Source organism: Tupaia chinensis, unplaced genomic scaffold (genome assembly GCF_000334495.1).
Source record: "Tupaia chinensis unplaced genomic scaffold, TupChi_1.0 Scaffold143792_2, whole genome shotgun sequence".
Lineage (NCBI taxonomy): Eukaryota > Metazoa > Chordata > Mammalia > Scandentia > Tupaiidae > Tupaia > Tupaia belangeri.
Genome location: NW_006203642.1, coordinates 182,097 through 200,072, shown reverse-complemented (window position 1 = coordinate 200,072; position 17,976 = coordinate 182,097). Strand labels below are relative to the sequence as shown.

At 49.0% G+C, this 17,976-nt stretch overlaps 1 protein-coding gene across 4 annotated transcripts in view; it reads left to right on the top strand.

Annotated features, from left to right (window-relative positions):
* CLCN4 (Cl-/H+ antiporter 4) overlaps nucleotides 1–17,976 on the top strand; it is a 75,096-nt gene that overhangs the window by 35,002 nt on the left and 22,118 nt on the right. For 3 of the 4 annotated variants that reach the window (XM_014582756.2, XM_006165020.3, XM_006165021.3), the window contains exons 4-8: nucleotides 3,607–3,794; nucleotides 6,682–6,804; nucleotides 14,171–14,377; nucleotides 14,500–14,580; nucleotides 16,224–16,769. In XM_014582756.2, coding sequence (XP_014438242.1) covers nucleotides 3,607–3,794; nucleotides 6,682–6,804; nucleotides 14,171–14,377; nucleotides 14,500–14,580; nucleotides 16,224–16,769 — 1,145 coding nt within the window. Of the gene's footprint in view, nucleotides 1–1,530; nucleotides 1,639–2,065; nucleotides 2,182–3,606; nucleotides 3,795–6,681; nucleotides 6,805–14,170; nucleotides 14,378–14,499; nucleotides 14,581–16,223; nucleotides 16,770–17,976 lie in introns of those variants that run through there. The other variant, XM_027766919.1, reaches the window with a different exon arrangement.

The window sequence follows — 17,976 nt, the reverse complement described above, 5'->3', positions numbered from 1 at the left end:
CCTTTACGGAGCCACGAGGACAGGACACTCAGAAGGGAGGCCCTTTCTGCTAGACACAGCAGCTGTCTGTCTGTTCCTCCAGTCTGTCCTTCCCCCACAGTGGCACTTTCTAGTACATGATGACCGTGGCCAGGGCAGAGAAGTAGACCGGACACACGGTGTCCTGCCGCTGATCTTGCTCCACTCCTTCTATGAAGTGCTGTGAAGGCGGGCAGGCTCGGCATTGGCTGTGAATGTTGACATCCTTACTTAGACTGATTTATGATGGCCCATGATGTCTCATTATCCTGGTTCCTAGGGAGGAGAAAGAAATAGGGTAAATGCAGACATTCAGGGTGGACGCCCTGGTGTCCTGCAGGAGGAAGTGTTCCAGTTGAGATTTATTGATGCATCTAGGAGCCCAGTTGGACTGCCTTTAACTAGCCTGATTTGGGCCAGCTGGCTTCCCCAGCAGCCAGTTTCCTCAGGTTTTCAGGAGGAATCACCTGTGGGAGTAAATCACTTGTACAGATGCCCAGGCCTCAGTTAGACGGCATCTCTGGAGAGGGCGTCCTGGCGTGGCGTAAGGCCCACTCCTCTCTGATTCTCATGTACCCATGGATGAGAGCCGTTGGAGAAAGGAGACCCTGGGGACATGTTGGCTGCTGAACGCAGGAGGGCCAGCGTCTGGTGATGCGAAAGTGACGGTCAGTGTGACCTTTCAAGCTGGCCATTCGTCTCCTCAGTGACCCCTAGCCCCTGTATTCTCACTGCTCCCAGATGGAGAGGCCTGCAGTCTCCTCTGCAGGGCCTCTATCAGCAGCCCCCACTGGGTGTCACTGTTGTGCCACGGAACAAAGCTGAGGCCAGCCCACGGCAGTCAACCAGAATGGGTAAGGAAGATTGGGGGCGGAATAATGTGATTATGAGTGAATGAGTAATGATGCAATTTGGGGCCATCATGGCATCTTGCCTCTGGGTAGCTGCAGGACTCCTTCCTTACCATCTTCTTTCATGTGAGGCATTCCCTGACCTGGCCTCTGAAGTTACGGTCCTCCCTCTCCGAGCTCCACAGCCCTCACCCACTGCGTGTGCGTAACCCACAGGCCATACAAGTCACCCTCTCAGAGCGTGCGATCCAGGGGTTTTCCGTGTGTTCACAGAGTTGGGCGGCCATCACCACCGTCAGTTTTGGAATAGTTTTATTACTTCCCAAAGACCCTCTGTACCCTTTAGCTGTAATCTCCAGCCTCCCTCCCCCAATAGTCCCTCCCCAGCACCAGACTGCCATTAATCTACTTCCTGTCTTCACAGATCTGCCCATTCTGGATACTGTGTGTAAGTGTAGACACACAGTCTGTGCTTTGTTTCTGTGGTAGAGTATGTGTGCTCACCGGAAAGTGATGGAGACAGAGAAAAGGAAAGTGAGGAATCCACCCCTCAGGGGGTTGGCCACACTGCAGTCCCTTCTCTCTTCTCCTCTTGGGATTTTGGGCATGCACACACATGCACCCGGTGTGATTTTCAAGCAGCTGGGTCTAGGACTTGAACCGCAGAGTCGGCTATGTGGGATCCAGCACCTTAAACACCATACCACCTGCAGGCCCAGTATGTGGCCTTTTGCCGTTAACTTCTTCCACTCAGCATCGTGTTCTCAAGGTTCGTCTATGTCGTAGCGTGAGTCAGCGCACCATTCTGGGGTGTCTTCCTAAGCACAGTGGGAAACCATGGTGGGGCTTTCATAGGGGAGTGGCATGGGTCTGGTTATAGCATAGCGAGCCCATTGGGAGAGACAGGGCTGTGGCAGCAGCACAGACAGAACTGAGCCCCGGGTGGTAGTCTGACTGGCAGTGAGGCCGAGGGCAGGAGGCAGGTAGGGCGGGTCAGGAGCTTCCAGAGGTGCTGAGAGGTCTGGAACTCGAGTCAGCAAACTTTTGTGTAGAGGGCTTGAGAGTAACTATTTTTAGCTTTGTGAGCTAAGGGATGTGTCCCAGCCATCCAGTTCTGCCACGTAGCAGCAAAGCAGCTATAGACAGTATGGAATCGAATGGCCTGCCTGTGCACCAATAAAACTTTATTTACAAAGGCAGGCTGTGGGCCACATCAGGCCCTTGGACTGTGATTTGCTGATCCTGTTCCAGAAGTGAAGACTAAGCAAGGCCGCTGTCCTCAGCTGCCTGGGAGTTCCGGCAGGTGGAGCAGGTAGGCTGGCTGAGAGGAAGTGAGCCCTGGGGCTGGGGGAAGGGGGACCAGGGAGGGTGCTTCTTTGGTTTTTAAATGTTAAATGCTGATGGAGCCATCAGAGAGGGAGAGGTCAAAGGCACTGGGGAAAGAAAAAAGGAGTTGTCCCAACTGTCCTGAGCAGGAAAGAGGCCTGAAACTGAACATTCTGGAGACGAGCAGGCGGGGTGGGGGTGGGGGGGCGCTGTCACAGCTCATGGATGCTCATGGGGGCGATAGGGCTGTGGATCCAAGACCGAGGAAAAGTTTGAAAAGTAAGAAGCCTAAAAACACTCCCTGCCTTCTAGAAGACTGGGATGGGCTCTGGAAAGAGACCTGGGGCAGCCTTTTGCGGCCCACTTGCTGGCTTGTAAAGTAACCATTTGCTCACCTAGACGCACAGTCCCTTAGGCACAATTTTTAAAATCCAGGAATTCCAACAAGCGAGGTTTTCCCAGGGTGGCTCCTATGTGGTAGCAAACCGTGCTTGGTTACACTGTGTGGCGGTCGTAGTCCTTATGCTTCCGCTTTCTCTGCGTTACCGTGTCTCCTGAGTTACATTTTATGGGGCTGTGTATTTATAGGGTTATGATTTTTAGGGTGTATCTATCCTATTTCACAAATCTAGAAAGGTACAAATGCTGGGACCAGCAGGTGGCGTGGTGGTTAAGGTGCTGGACACTCCCACATGGCTGACCATGGTTCAAGTCCTGGACCTGGTAGCTTGCTTTCTCACTTCCTCCCTCCCTATCTCTCTCTCCCTCTCTCTCTCCCTCCCTCTCTCTGTGTGTCTCTCTGTCAAATCAAAAATAATTAATGACGGGACCAGCAGTTGGCGTAATGGCTATGTCACTGGACTCCCTTGTAGTCGACCACGGTTCAAGTGTCAGACCCGGTGGCTTAAACCAATGCCGGACGTGTGTGTTCATGCCCAAGATCCCAAGAGGAGAATGGAGGAGAAGGGATTGCGGTGTGGCCAATCCCCCTGGGGGGTGATTTCTCACTTTCTGTCTCTCTGTCTCTGTCTTTCTGGCAAGCACATGCACCCTACAGCAAAAACCTCTCCAAAAAAAAAAAATCATGAATGAATAAATAAAATTAAGTAAATAATTCTTTTAAAAAAGAAGAAGGTACAAATCCTGAAAGGCCACGGCCTTGGTGGCTGAGGTAAGAGCATAAACACATGTTGTCTCACCCTCTTACCTGGTTTGAGCTGCCTGGGCCCTTCACATCTCTGCCTGGGCTGGCACTGCCTTTTCCATGCCAGAAAGGTTCAGGTGACATCAAGCTGATGGAAGAAGCTTCTGTGAGGGGCAGCCCTGGGCAGGTGTGCGTCCTGCTCTGGCCGTGGGGTGTGCCGCTGTGCATCCAGGCGTGGCTCTCAGTGGCTTGTGCTGCTGCTTCCAGGCACATTGGCCGGGGTCATTGATCTTGCTGTGGACTGGATGACGGACCTGAAGGAGGGGGTCTGCCTGTCTGCCTTCTGGTATAGCCATGAGCAGTGCTGCTGGACTTCCAATGAGACCACCTTTGAGGACAGGGACAGGTGTCCCCTGTGGCAGAAATGGTCGGAGCTGCTGGTGAATCAGTCGGAGGTGAGTGTCTGGGCAGGGGCTGGGCCGGGAGCCCCCACCGTGCTGTATGCATTTGGCAGCACCGCTGGGCACATGTGCAGGAAGCCTGTGACTCCCCTTCAGGGCTCTGTTCTGCTGCCAGCCCGCAGCTTAGTGCTAGTGGATGACTTTGCCTTTTGGTAGCCTTACTGCCACCCCTCGAACTTCACTTGGAGAACTTCTCCACTGTTCCATTCAGTAAATGTACACATGTGTGCACGTGCGCGCGCGCGCACACACACACACACACACACACACGAGGAGTCAGAAAAGGTCATGGAAAATGGAATTAAAGTAGGAGTGTATTTCGGTGCAAAAAGTGTTTAAATTCATGCTTAGTTTTTCATAATGTGCATTTCCTATGAGCGTTTTGAAGTGTGCATGTTTATAAAAGCCTCGGTTGGCTTTACATTTCTTACCAAAGATAGTTTATCAATCGTGTTGAAGAAATAGGTTTCATTTTTATACCTTTTAAATGAAGAGAAAGAATAAATGATCTTTTTTCCAAATAGCTACTTTGGTGAGACGTAATTCCCACTTCATATGGTTGACCCGTTTGAAGTGTATAATTCAGTGGCTTTTAGTGTTTCCATGGCGTTGAGCAGCCCTCACTACAGTCCAGTTTAGTACATTTTCATCAGCACCCGCGAACACTGTGCCCCTAACCTGCCAGTACCTGCAGCCGCTCATCCACTTTCTTTCTCTGTGGACTTCCGCACGTCTCATAGGACCCGAGTCGCACACCGTGTGGGCTTTGTGTCTGGTCCCTCTGCCCAGCAGTGTTTCCAGGGCCCTTCAGGTTGTAGCACATATTGGGCCTTTGCTCCGTTTATGGCCAAAGACCGTCCCGTTGCATGGATAGACCACAGTGCCTTCGTCCATTGCCCTGGTGACGCAGGCGGCTGGCTGCCACTTCTTTACTATTATGGGGGACGTTGCCACACACGTTCATGTACGAGATTCTGTATGCACACCTGTTTCACTTTTCTTGGGTAGATACCTAGGAGTGGAAGTACTGAGGCAGGGAGGAACTCTCTGTTTAACCATCCGGGGAACTGGCAGACTGTTTTCCCAAGTGGCTGTGCCATCTTAGGTTGCTGCCAGCAGTGCATGTGAGTTCTGATGGCTCCTTGTCTTTGCCAGCTTTTGTTACTGTTTGTCCTGTTTATTTCAGCTGTCCCAGTGGGTGTGAAGGGGGGCACGTTGTCATTGCACTTACCATCTTCCATCACATGTCCTGAGCCACAGAGGCTGTTTCTGGGCCTTCTATGAAGACGATGTCTAGGCACAGGAATCGTGGCCCTGACCCATAGACCCAGAGCTTGCTTCTGGACACTTAGAGCTTTCAGATTTGTATACAAATCTTAGCTCAGGAAAGGTTAACTTCTAAGCGAGTTCATTGGTTACCTGGCAGATCAGAAAGCCAGGTGAGAAGACGGGGTGAGCCACAAGCAGTGCTGGTGGACTGAAGCTAGCCCAGTTCCGCTCACACTGCTCTCGCAAGGTCTCGTAACACGTTTCTGCGTCTTGTCCTCCCCTCCCCGGTTTCTTTGACCTGATTGACTTGCTGTGGCTGGAGCCTTTTGGTATGCACTTCGCCATTTTGCTATGGAACCTCTTTCTGGTGGAATTGGGAATTAATTCCGTCCAGTCTCAGAAGCAGACAGGGACCTTGAAGTCTCTCGTGTTCTCAGTGCTCTCCATTACTTCCAAAAAGAAATCCTGTGTTTGGGCTGATGAGAGCGGGCAGGCGGAGCTGGCTGGGCGCCATTTTTTATTTCTTCTCTCCTACTCGCAATATGCATTTTGGGGAAATATGGCTATACATCTTTTCAGCCCGTTTTAAGATTTATACTTTGGTTCAAAGAATTACTGTTAGTAAGAGTTGGAAGTTATTTTTAGTCGCCAAAGAAGTACATACTTAAGTGGGTGAAAGGTATTCTTCAGTCCAATTTCTCACCACATAGGGTGTGAATATATGTGCTTGTAAAGGCCAGAGCAGTCTCCTGGAATGTGCTTTTGCATTTAATAGGCACACATGTGGCCGTGTCCCTGGCCTGACTCGTAGGTGACCTCTCTTTCCTTCCCCCCACACTTGAGAAATCCAGATGGTGGCAAGAAGCTGAGGCCTAGAGAAAGGGTCCTCCACTCACAACGCGCTGGACTGTGCTTGGTTCAGAAAACGTTCTCTGCGTGTCAGGTAGTATAGACGTGGCTCACTGAACTGTTCTGAAGGTGATGGTCCAGTTTCCCCCAGCAGTGCCTCTCAGTGCACATCCACTTCTCCTGGCTGGCTCGTGAAAATGTCAGTGGCTGCGGCCACCCCAGAGGTCGGTGTCGGCAGCTCCAGGGATGGGCCTGACAGTCTGCATTCGGAATAAGCTCCCAGGGTATGCTGCTGCCGCGGGCCCACACCCGCGCTTTGAGTGTCGGAGATCTAAGGTCCAGTTCCTCGCCAGCAGTGTGATCGCCTGTCCTGCTCCAGGTGAGGCTCCAGGGAAAGGCACGAGAGGCCAGCGCGCTACAGACAGCACAGAACGCAGCTTCTGGGGGCTCAAAGATGGGAGTGTCTGTGTCATACCTTCCACTAACTAGCCGAGTGGCCACTCAAAGCAGGCATCCTTCACGGTCGCCATTGCTCCTGCGAGCTCACCTGGTAGAAGGTGTGTAGACGGCTCCTGGGGCAACACCTGGGGCTGTGGAGATGTGCTGGGAGTAGCAACAGCAGCGGCTAAGAAAACTGGCCCTAGCTGCCTGTTCTTTCGGGATGGGGACTGGGCCGTCTCGCTCACGACCGCCGGCGGGGCAGGCTTCGTAGCTCAGGTCCGTCACAGCTCACGTTCTCTTTCTTGGCTTGTGTCCTGTTTAGGGCGCCAGTGCCTACATCCTCAACTACCTGATGTACATCCTGTGGGCGTTGCTGTTTGCGTTCCTGGCCGTGTCCCTGGTGCGCGTGTTTGCGCCGTACGCCTGCGGCTCTGGTATCCCAGAGGTGAGTCGCGGCCCAGTTTCTTTCGTCCCAATAATAAGGACGGCACATACTTCCCTGGCACTGTTGTCCCAAGCACAGTTCTGAGCATTTTACGTCTATTAACCCATTTAGCCCTCACAACAAGACTACGAGGCAGGCGACGTTACTGTTCTTCCTTTGACAGTTGAGGAAACTAAAGGACAGAGAGGTTAAGTAACTTGTCTGAGGTCACGAAGGTCCCACTTTAGGATTTCTACTCCATTACCTCTCAGACTGTCACACCCTCGTCTTTGCAGCCAGGCGGAACTCTGCAAGCCTGTTTAGTCAGAGTTTATTAACCACACACACAGATGTCGTGCTGTACGCCTCCTCAGTGTCTCTATGATGTGATGTGGATGAACACAGCGGTGGGGCACATTGCAGAGTGGTTTACTGGTGAGTAACCTCCCCGGACACACCGCTTTCTGCTGACGAGCTAATAATAGCCGTCTGCCAAAAACCCAATTCCACGTTGGGCGTACACGCTGTGCTGTATGCCGTGGACCGAGAGCGCCTTCGAATAGCTTTCAGCACTGTCGAATGGCTGCAGCATGACGGATGACGGCCTCATTGCTCAAGGCAATGGCTGAAGCTGGCAGGATGACGGTAACAGAGCTGAAGTGCGAAAAGTCCAGGTGGGACATTGTAACCAGGAGTCCTCCTGTTATCACTGTCATCAGTGCACTCAGGCTCTGTCAAGCTGCTGCCTCGGCAGTGCCATAGGTGTGGAGCGTGTGAGCTACAAGAGCCACCAGCCTGCAGCGGTGCCTTCCAGCCCTGCCGCTGCTCTAGGCAGCTCACCAAAAAGGCTGGAGTCATCTCAAGATGGTCAGACAAAAAATTCCACGTGATCTTGTTTCAGGAAACGTAGGAAAAGAAGTCTTAGCCTGGCAGTTAAGGGAACTAGATTCCACATGGCTGACCACTGTTTGAATCCAGGCCCCGACAGCTTGAAAAACATGCTAGGCATGTGTGCATGCATCCCCCTAAATCCCGACGGGGGGAGAGGTGGAGGAGGAGCTGTGGTATGACTGCCACACTGGGGATGCTTTCTCTCTCTCTCTCTCTGTCTCTCTTTGGCAAGTGCATGCACCCTCTGGCAACTGGAAAAAAATGAAAGGTCTTAATAAGTCATGCTGAATATTTTGTAAAAGTTTTGCTAGAGGGTGCATGTACTTGCAAGAGAGAGAGAGAGAGAGACAGAGAGAGAAGAAAACTCCCCCCATGTGGGGCATGATCTCACTGTCTTTTTCTTCCATTTATCCTCTCAGGATTTGGGGCTCGCACATGTGCCTGGTGTGTTGCTCAAGCCACAGGGTCTGGGAATCGAACCACGTGGTTGGCCATGTGGGATCCAGCCACCTTAATGCCCAGAGCACAGACTAGCCCCCGTGCTGAATTTGAGATGGTTTATATTAGTATACTGCCTTAGGAGCCCCAGACCAGCCAGATTAACACCCTACTCCTCAGTGCACCCAGTTCTCCTGTCATACAACACGTGCCTGCCCAGATCACCAGGTCATGCGGCACCGCACAGCACAAACCCCAGGGCTCGTGGGCAGACAGGCTGGGGCCACGACATGCAGGAGCCCCATCAGTGATGCATCTCTTAACAACAGCAGTGCAGCACTGCACGTGGCCAACAGCCAAGAAGTGTAGAATGCTGCAGTAAATGTGTCACTGCTTGGAAGACACTGCGGTTTGCTCATGGAGTGGGCGTCAGCAGGGCCACGGCATGTGCGTTACTGGGAAGGAGATTATCTGAGATCATAGGAGAGGTGTGATTCTAGGTGTGACCTCCTCGCACATGTGTGAACCAGAGGTGTTCAAGGCATGCCCGCGTGTGTGTACCTTATGTTTTTCCCCACGGCTCCGTTCAGCTGGGTGCAGTTTTCTGACTTCCCCTGGTGTTTCTCCCAGAGGAAATTGTGGATCAGCAGACATGACGTTCGCGTTATGCTCAGATTCCTTTCGAATGTACCAATAGCACTGGAACACATTTGTATTTTCTGAAATGAGTCTTCTGTCAGAGCTGGCTGCATTTTATTTACCATCTGAAGACTAAGGCCCCAGGGACAATAAAAAGGACAGGTCATTGTCTGCATCCCGCTGCCTAACGGGAGGCTTTTCTGACTCAAGCCTCTCCAGGGTAAGGAGGTGGCCAGTGGGGAGTTAGTGGAAAAGATGAGGTAGCAATAAAAGGCACAAGGGGCCAGATGGTGGCACAGGGGTGAAATGTGAACCTCTGTGAGGCCAACCTGCACGGGAAGGTTCCCGGTTTGTATCCAGAGACCTCCCGAGTGTGCTGGGCATGTGTGTGCCCATGATCTGGGGCTGGTTGAGGCTGGGAGTGGATCATGGTGTCAGAACCCTGTTGGTGTACTGTCTGTCCCAACTCTTTTTAGAAAAAATTTCTTTCTTTCTTTCTTCCGTGAGTGAGATGGACGGAGAGAGTGCACACCGCCAGCAGGGTCTCGATGCCATGACCCACCCCAGCCTCAACCAGCAGATCGTAGGCATGCACATGCCCAGCACACTGGGGAGGTCTCTGGACCTGAGCCAGGACCCTTCCCATGTGGGATCGCCTTGCAGAGCATGGTGTCTTATTACCGTCTGGCTCCCATCTGTCTCACTCTCACACTATGGAAGAAATTTTTTAAAAATTAGAAAGGAAAAGGGCACGACGAGATCCACGGTCCCTTTCCAAGAACCAGAGAGGGGTGGCCCAGCTGGTGCTCTTGTAGACAGACAGGGAGCTTGAAGGAGCTCCATCTTGGAGGGGCTGGCTAGACTTTGTCTTCATCCACAGTGAGCGTCTTTATCGGTCACAGCTAAACTCCAAGAAGTAGATAGCGAGTGGAGCATTCAGCCTCCTAAGTGACAGAAGTACAGGGAGGTACACGACCTAGATGGAACTCGATGTGACGCCAAGTGGAAAAGTAAGTTGCAGACAGAAATATCAAGTATGGCTCTATTCATATAAGGTTCATGAACCCCCAGAAGGAAAGTACATGTGTGATAAAGCGGTAAAGAAAGGCAAAGATGTGGTCAGGGGGGTGGGGAAGGAGGGAGGGTTTGCTGCGGAGGCAAGCCAAGGGCTTTCAAAGGCATCTGCTCTGCTCTGCTGCGAACTTGGTAGCGGGGCATGTGCTTGTTTCATCGCTGTTCTTCTAACCGCATGTAAGTGTGCAATAGCTTCACTTCTCCATCCCTAAAGGAGTTAACGGCAATCTTGTAAAATATCAGGGGGCTAGCCCTATAGGATTAGTGGTTAAGGGAGCTGGATCCCACATGGCCCACTGTGGTTCAAATCCCAGCCTCAGTAGCTTGAAAAACGTGCTGAGCATTGAGCGTGTGTGCGCCTCAAATCCTGACAGGATGGAGACATGTAGGAGAAGGGATTATGGCGTGTTGTGCCCTCTGGGGGTGCTGCACCCCTCTTTCAGGTGAGCAGACATGCCCTCTGGCAGTTAAAAACCAATCAGGAAGGTTTGTTGTGGAGGTGTTAGAATTCGGTTCGGTTAATTTGGTTACTTAGAATGCAGTTCCTTTGGAGACATTTAGAAAACGTAAATGTAAAGACGTTTTTCCCCTGTATAATAAATGCTATGCATCAGGTCTATAAGGCACATGTCAAAATGGACCTCATAGTCCCTTGGGCTTGGGAATTTTAAGTGACCTGGTGTGGGCTTCCCTCTTTCTCCTATCAGCTAGATAGGAAGCCATGCCCTCTCAGAACCTCTAGGAACGTAGCCTGACTTGACGTTCTTGTCTACAAAATGAGAACACTCTCACAAATGCCAGTGTACCCAGAACGTTCTGGTTTCACAGTTACCGCCACCGAGACACAAAGCCGCTGCCATACGTGCTGTTCAAGCCCTGCCTGCATCAGTCTCTGTGAATGCAAATTAAGGCAAGTGATTGGATTTTGGCATCTACTGGGAATGAATTTGCCTTCTTTAGTCCCTAATTTGATCATGACAATTTTATAAAATCATTTTAGAGAATTACAAATTACCTATTACATTGTCCAATTCACCACATGTCATGGCTGGCAAAGGCTCAGGTAATTTAGATGCTTGTAATTTTCTAAATGGTATTACGCTTTTAAACTGTACCCTGGGGTCCGAATCCACATTAACTAACTGACAAAAAATTATAGATAATTTTATTCGAAGCAACACAAAGGGGCAGGATTCTGGCAGGCATAATAAAACATCCCTTAAATAAAGGGGGCTGAGCTCCCCAGGGCACAGGCTCAAGTAGGCCAACTGCCACTAGTGAAGGAATGGTTTAACCACCGCTAGTTTGTCTGCCACTAGTTAAAGGCCAGTTCCAGAAATACCATCCGACCGGAGAGCCAGGAGACCCTCACGTTCATTCTGTAGGAAGGCGTCTTTGGGAACATGTGTGCACATTTGATCCCACTCTTGCTCACTCTTTCTCTTCCTGTCCTTGAATCCAGAAACAGATCTTGGGGCCAGCAGGTGGCATAGTGGTTAAAGCACTGAACTCCCATATGGATAACCATAGTTCAAGTCCCAGACTCAAGCAGCTTGAGAATCATACAAGGTGTGCGTGTGTGTGTGCACTCAAAATCCTGAGAGGAGAAGGGATCGTGGTGTAGCCATCCTCCTTGAGGCGTGATTTCTCACTTTCCCTCTCTGTTTTTCTCTGTAGTGAGTGCACATGCCCTATGGCAAACAAAACAAAACAAAACAAAACAACTTAAATAAAAAAGAAAGTAAAACAAATCTTTATCAACAGTGCTGAGACAGTCCCTTAGCCTGGATGGACTTCAGACCAGTCATATCAAATGTCTGGCAGCAGAGCCAGACTTCTGTGTTTTTTGAGTCCCCAGGGGTTCCGAGGAGCACCAAGGTTGAGGACTTTAATAGCTGTTTGAGAAATTGATTACTTGGCAGAGCAGCGCCCACAAGGAGGCATTTGAAGTAACTAAATGACACGGAGGAGAGATAACATCTTATTATGTATTATACAAAGGGAAAACAGCAATCGACCACGAAGCCCATCAACTGACTCACTCGGTGCCCAATTAATCTATGATTACAGGCTTGTAGGTTGCTAGCTCAGCAGTAACCATCCACTTCGTTTTAGCCAACTGTGGGAGAGGGTGGAGGTAAAGTTATTTAGCCATCGGTGATGGGTCTGTAGCCAAAAGAACATCGTTTGGGGAGAGACCTTCCATACATGTAGGTGGTCATTGAGGTTGGCACCCAGTGGAATTCTTTTTTTAAAAAAAAAAGTTTTGGAGAGGTTTTTGCTATAGGGTACATGTGCTCGCCAGAAAGAGAGAGACAGAGAGAAAGAAAGTGAGAGATCAGCCCCTGGGGGGATGGCCACGCTGCGATCCCTTCTCCTCCATTCTCCTCTCGGGATCTCGGGCACGGATGCACACATGCCCGGCGTGAGTTTAAACCACCAGGTCCGGGACTTGAACTGCAGTCAACTACATGGGAGTCCAGTGACATAGCCATTACACCAACTGCTGGTTCCAGCAACCAGTGGAATTCTAAAAGCGTTTTAGGCAAAGATGCAAACGCGCCTTTAGGAAGAAAGATGTTATTTGTCATTTACAAAATGTGGCAAGTCTGAAAATGGAGCAAGACAGCTCTTCCTGTAGTCAGAGTCCTTTTCAATTTAAGAGAGTGGGATTCCATAGAAAAGAAGGGGTCGTCATGGAGTCAGACATCTTTATATCTCACATAGCTTCTTCAGTGTCTAACCTTAGAAGAATATTTTCAAACATACAGAAAACTTGAAAGAATTGGACAGTTAAAAACCCATTTATCCTTTGCCTCCAGCTGGGGTTGCAAACTCTTTCAGTATTTTAGGCCTGTGGGCCAAGAGGCCTGAAAGAACAACTATTCTCACTGAAAGGCTAGTAGTCTTTTTTATGTATTGCTTTTACTTTTTAAAAGGTTAAATCCAGGACATTCCAGTGACCTAGGAGTTAAGGGAGCTGGATCCCACATGGCTGACCACGGTTCAAGATGCAGTCCTGGTGGCTTGAAAAACACACCACGTGTGTGTGTGTGTGTGTGTGTTTTATGTGGCACAGGAACTTCATAAGGAAATGAGGACCCAAAGACACAGAATTGAACATTTATATACTGAACTGGGCAAGGAGAAGTAAACTGAGATGGTGACAAGGCAGAGGGGCGTGGGATAGGGTTGTTAACTGGGTGGGGAAGTGACTGGGAAGATAAGGGTTAATCCAACAAGGTAAGTTTGTACAGATTTCACTCTCGCCCTAACCTTCCCACCTCTGATGATACTGCTAATAATTCCTAATTACAATGTAGGAAGGGTATCTTTCACATGGGAATTTCATCTCCCACTTGTAAGAAACAGAGGTCAGAGGACAGGGTGTTATTCAAATGCCTTTAACTCAAAATAGTCAATGTGCCAGAGTAGCATATTCGAGGTGGTGGGTTCTTAACTCCTTCGGCCTGTTTGTTGTGTCATGCAAATAGCCAGCTCTCTGTCTACCTTGGACATCTTTCAAGAGTCAAAAATTAGCATTTGAAAGCAATAGATGTGTCTCTTCTCAGCACTACAAAGCATAATGTAAATAGAATCCATACCTTAAATATCAATGAAACCTGAGGCCAGCAGGTGGTGTGGTGGTTAAGGTGTTGAACTCCCACATGGCCAAACACAGTTCAAGTCCCGGACCTGGTGGCTTACTTCCTCACTTTCCCTCTCTGTCTCTCTCTGGTCAAATTAAATAATAGTAACAAATAAAATGAATAGTTCTTTAAAAGAAATGAATGAGACCTGATAATAACATATTTAGTTCTCTTTGTGATCTTTTAGTGTACTTGAATCCTTAAGATTTATTGTGTTGATTTTTTTAATGTCAGAGGGATATGCATTTGAGAGAGAGAACAAGAGAGAGAGAGAGAGAGAGATATGCCCCTCCCCCCCAATGGGGTATGATCACGCCACAATCCTTTTTCTTCCATTTCTTCATCCAACTAGGATTCTGGGCATGCACACACATGTACCTGGTGTGCTTTTCAACCTGTCGGAGCCAGGATTCAGACTGTGGTCAGCTATGTGGAATCTGGCTCCCTTAACTACTGGGCTGTGGGGCCAGCTATACATTGAATTTTTAAATGCTTCTGTTAATATAATATCAAATTACATGTCAATATAAACTTCTATTAATATAAAATTATGGACAAATCAAGAACTAGAATAGCCTGTCTTTCTTTAGATTTAGCAAATCTAAACTTTAAGAATACATTTAAGAGAAATTACTGCTGTTTTCCTAGCATGAGTTGGATCAGCCACTACCCCTTGTTTTCTGTCTCTGTTTCAGATTAAGACCATTTTGAGTGGCTTCATCATCAGGGGCTACTTGGGGAAGTGGACCCTGCTGATCAAGACAGTCACCCTGGTGCTGGTGGTGTCCTCCGGCCTGAGCCTTGGGAAAGAAGGGCCGCTGGTGCATGTGGCGTGTTGCTGTGGCAACTTCTTCAGCAGCCTTTTCTCCAAGTACAGCAAGAACGAGGGCAAGAGGCGTGAGGTGAGCCAGCTCAGCATCCATCTGCAGTGGAGCTTCTTCTCAGGGGCCTGGCTCCCTCTTACCCACACACACTGGGTTTCCTGGAAGGCCTCAGAGCTTACCTCTAACCGTTTGCCTTGTAGGTGCTTTCAGCTGCAGCTGCTGCTGGGGTCTCTGTGGCCTTTGGTGCTCCGATCGGAGGTGTGCTTTTCAGTCTAGAGGAGGTGAGAGCGGGCAGCTGGGGGAATTAGTGGTTTCGAGTGGCAAGGAATATGTGGGTGGTTGGCACAGCAGTAAGCCTTCCTCTCCTCCCCTTTGAGGATTAGGTTCATTGAATATTGAATAAGATTCCTGCAGTTAATTAAGGAGCCACAATTTAGGCGGCTAAGCGTGTGTTTTCATGTGTGAACGTTGCCAATATATATGTATTTCTGAAGACGTGCAGTACACTTTCTCTTTCTCATAACCAACTTAAACATTTTTTTTTCTTTTTTTTTTTTTTAATAACCCAAGTGGAAAATTCTAGGAATTGGCAAATGTTTTCTGAAAAGGACCAGATAGTGAATATAGTAGGGTGTTGTGGGCCACACAGTTTCTGCTGTGCTGCTCAACTCCGTCATTACGTGAAAGCCATGTGGACAACACAGACATGAACAGGCGCGGCTGTGTGCCCAACAGACCTTCCTTATGGGCCCCGGAATTTGAATTTGTTTTTATTGCCAGAGGCGGCATGCACTCACCAGAGAGAGCCAGAGAGGAGGAGAAAACACCCCCTACTGCAAGGGGGCATGGCATGCCACAGTGCCTTCTGCTCAATTTCTCCATCCTATCAGAATTTGGGGCACACATGCACGCATACCTGGTGTGTTTTCTAGCAGCTGGGGCCGGGATTCCAACTGTGGTTGGCCATGTGGGATCTGGCTTCCCAAACCACTAGGCTACAGGGCCAGCCCATGAAATTTGAATGTTATATATTGGGTCATTGGAAAAGTCATGACACATTTTTGCAAAGAAAAATATAGAAAAAACATGTCATGATTTTTTCCAACAACCCAATAGTATTCACGTGTTACAAAGTAAGAGAGCACTTCAAAAAGTTAGTAGAAAATGGAATTAAAGTGTAAGTTTATTTTGGTACAAAAATTTTTTGGAAATCCATGCATTTTTTTTTCCAGTATGCCTTTTTTCTGTGAACTTTTGAAGACCTCTTGTATTGCTCTTTTTTTAAAAAAATGTTCTTTAAATATTTTCTTTAAATAAAAATTGGTTTCTTTGCAACCATTTTAAAATGTGAAAACTGAGGCCCGTTGGTGGTGTGGTGGTTGAGGTGCCGAACTCCCACCTGGCTGACTATGGTTTGAATCCCGGATGGGACCTGGCAGCTTGCTTTCTCACTCTCCCCTTGTCTCTCTGTCTCTCTTTGGTGAGTGTACATGCTGTATAGCAATTTAAAAAACAATAATGAAATTTGAAAAATACATGAAAACCATTTTTAACTTATGTGCTGTACAAATACATTCTCTGGACCAGAGTTGACCTGTAGGTCAGAGTTTTCTGATCCTTCGTCTATTCTGTCGTCTGTAGAATCAAATCCAGAGGTTTTGCTTCCAGGGGGATGTGTATGTCCTGATTAGCATTGTGATGACGTATTTTTATTTCTTTTAAAAACGTAGCTCAAACCTGCCTTGAATAGTATCCATTCCTCTTAGTTATAGTCGGGTTCCACTGATGTCTTTTTTGGTGCATTTTGGTCATAACCAACCTGAGGATGAGGGAGCCAGAGCTACAGGGGACTCTGGCTGAAAGGGCCGGGCCCTGGGCTGCTCTTTTTCTAGCCGGGGTCTGATTTTCTGCTTGTTGATCCTAGGTCAGTTACTACTTTCCCTTGAAGACCTTATGGAGGTCATTCTTCGCGGCCTTGGTGGCAGCCTTCACGCTGCGATCCATCAATCCCTTTGGGAACAGCCGCTTGGTTCTCTTTTACGTGGAATACCACACACCCTGGTACATGGCCGAACTCTTCCCCTTCATCCTGCTTGGGGTCTTCGGGGGCCTGTGGGGAACCCTCTTCATCCGCTGCAACATCGCCTGGTGCAGAAGGCGCAAAACCACCAGGCTGGGGAAGTACCCGGTGCTGGAGGTCATCGTGGTGACTGCCATCACTGCCATCGTCGCCTACCCCAACCCCTACACGCGCCAGAGTACCAGCGAGCTCATTTCCGAGCTGTTCAATGACTGTGGGGCCCTGGAGTCCTCCCAGCTCTGTGACTACATCAACGACCCCAACATGACCCGGCCCGTGGATGACATTCCAGACCGGCCAGCTGGAGTCGGTGTTTACACGGCCATGTGGCAGCTGGCCCTGGCACTGATCTTCAAGATCGTCATCACCATCTTTACCTTTGGCATGAAGGTGAGTGGAGGGAAGCAAGGATGGGCACTGTGTGTGTGGAGACGATGTCCTGGACACAGCGCCTTGCTCTCCAAACTGAAATCATGATGCCAAAGAAAGGGGAGCTGACCTGTGTGAATGTTCTCATAGGCTGGGCACCTGACATTCCTTTAATCAACAGGAACCAATCCTGTTAACAAACAACAAGCCTGTGCGATAGAGATGGTAATCTCATTTTACAAGTAAGGAGGCTAAGGCTCAGAGTCCTTAAGTGGCTCGACCAGTCCCACAGCTTGTGGGAGACAGGGCCAGGGATCAAACACACTTCATCGCATTCCCACACCACGTAGTAACAAGCACTGGTTTACCAGCTGGCTGGTTGACGCCAGCTGATGGGAAGAGCCTAGGTTTGGCCCAGTCTGGATCAGTATATGCATTGAGCATTAACTATATCCTAGGCATACAGACCCTCAGACTTAACACTGCCCCGGAAGAGCACATGCGTGGCTGGAGGTCTGGGAGAGATGGACACAGACGCAGAGCTCTGGGATCGTGGGGCAATCACCTGTGTGATGGCAGTGCCGGGAGCCTGGCCTCGCCTGGGTGGGGCTGGGCTGTGATGGGCTCATTGTACGTGAGTGGTATGTGCTTTCCTTATTCTTGTTCCTGAAGTCAGAGAAAAGGTGGCTTCTCTCTTTTTTAAAACACTGTGTTAAAATCGGTTCAGACATGCTTTGAAAACCTTTCCTAAGATCTGTCATGGAGCCTGGTGTTAAGTTGTTATTGTTTGTTTGATTAGAAATCAAGGTAACGTGTATGATATCTTCAGCTGGACTGATGTGATGCGTATTCATATTGCGTACATTCATTGTACACGCTGTAGTGATGTACAGCGATTAAATGTATAAAGGAAGTTAAAATAATTTAAAAAAAAAGAAATCAAGGTAAAATTCACAGAAGATAAAATCGGTCATTTGAGTGTACAGTTCTGTGGCAGTCAGTATATTGACAGTATTGCACAGCCGCCACCTCTGTCTGCTTTCAGAATCTTCCTTCCCCCAAAAAGAGACTCCGTGCCCATCAGCAGCCACTCCCGCCCCCACCCTTGGCAAGCACTGATCTGGACATTTCATATAAGTGGAATCATAGTGTGTGGCCTTTAGGGCTGGCTTTTTTCACATAGCACAGTCTTTCCAAGGTGGTGGCAGGATGTCATTCTTTTTTTCTT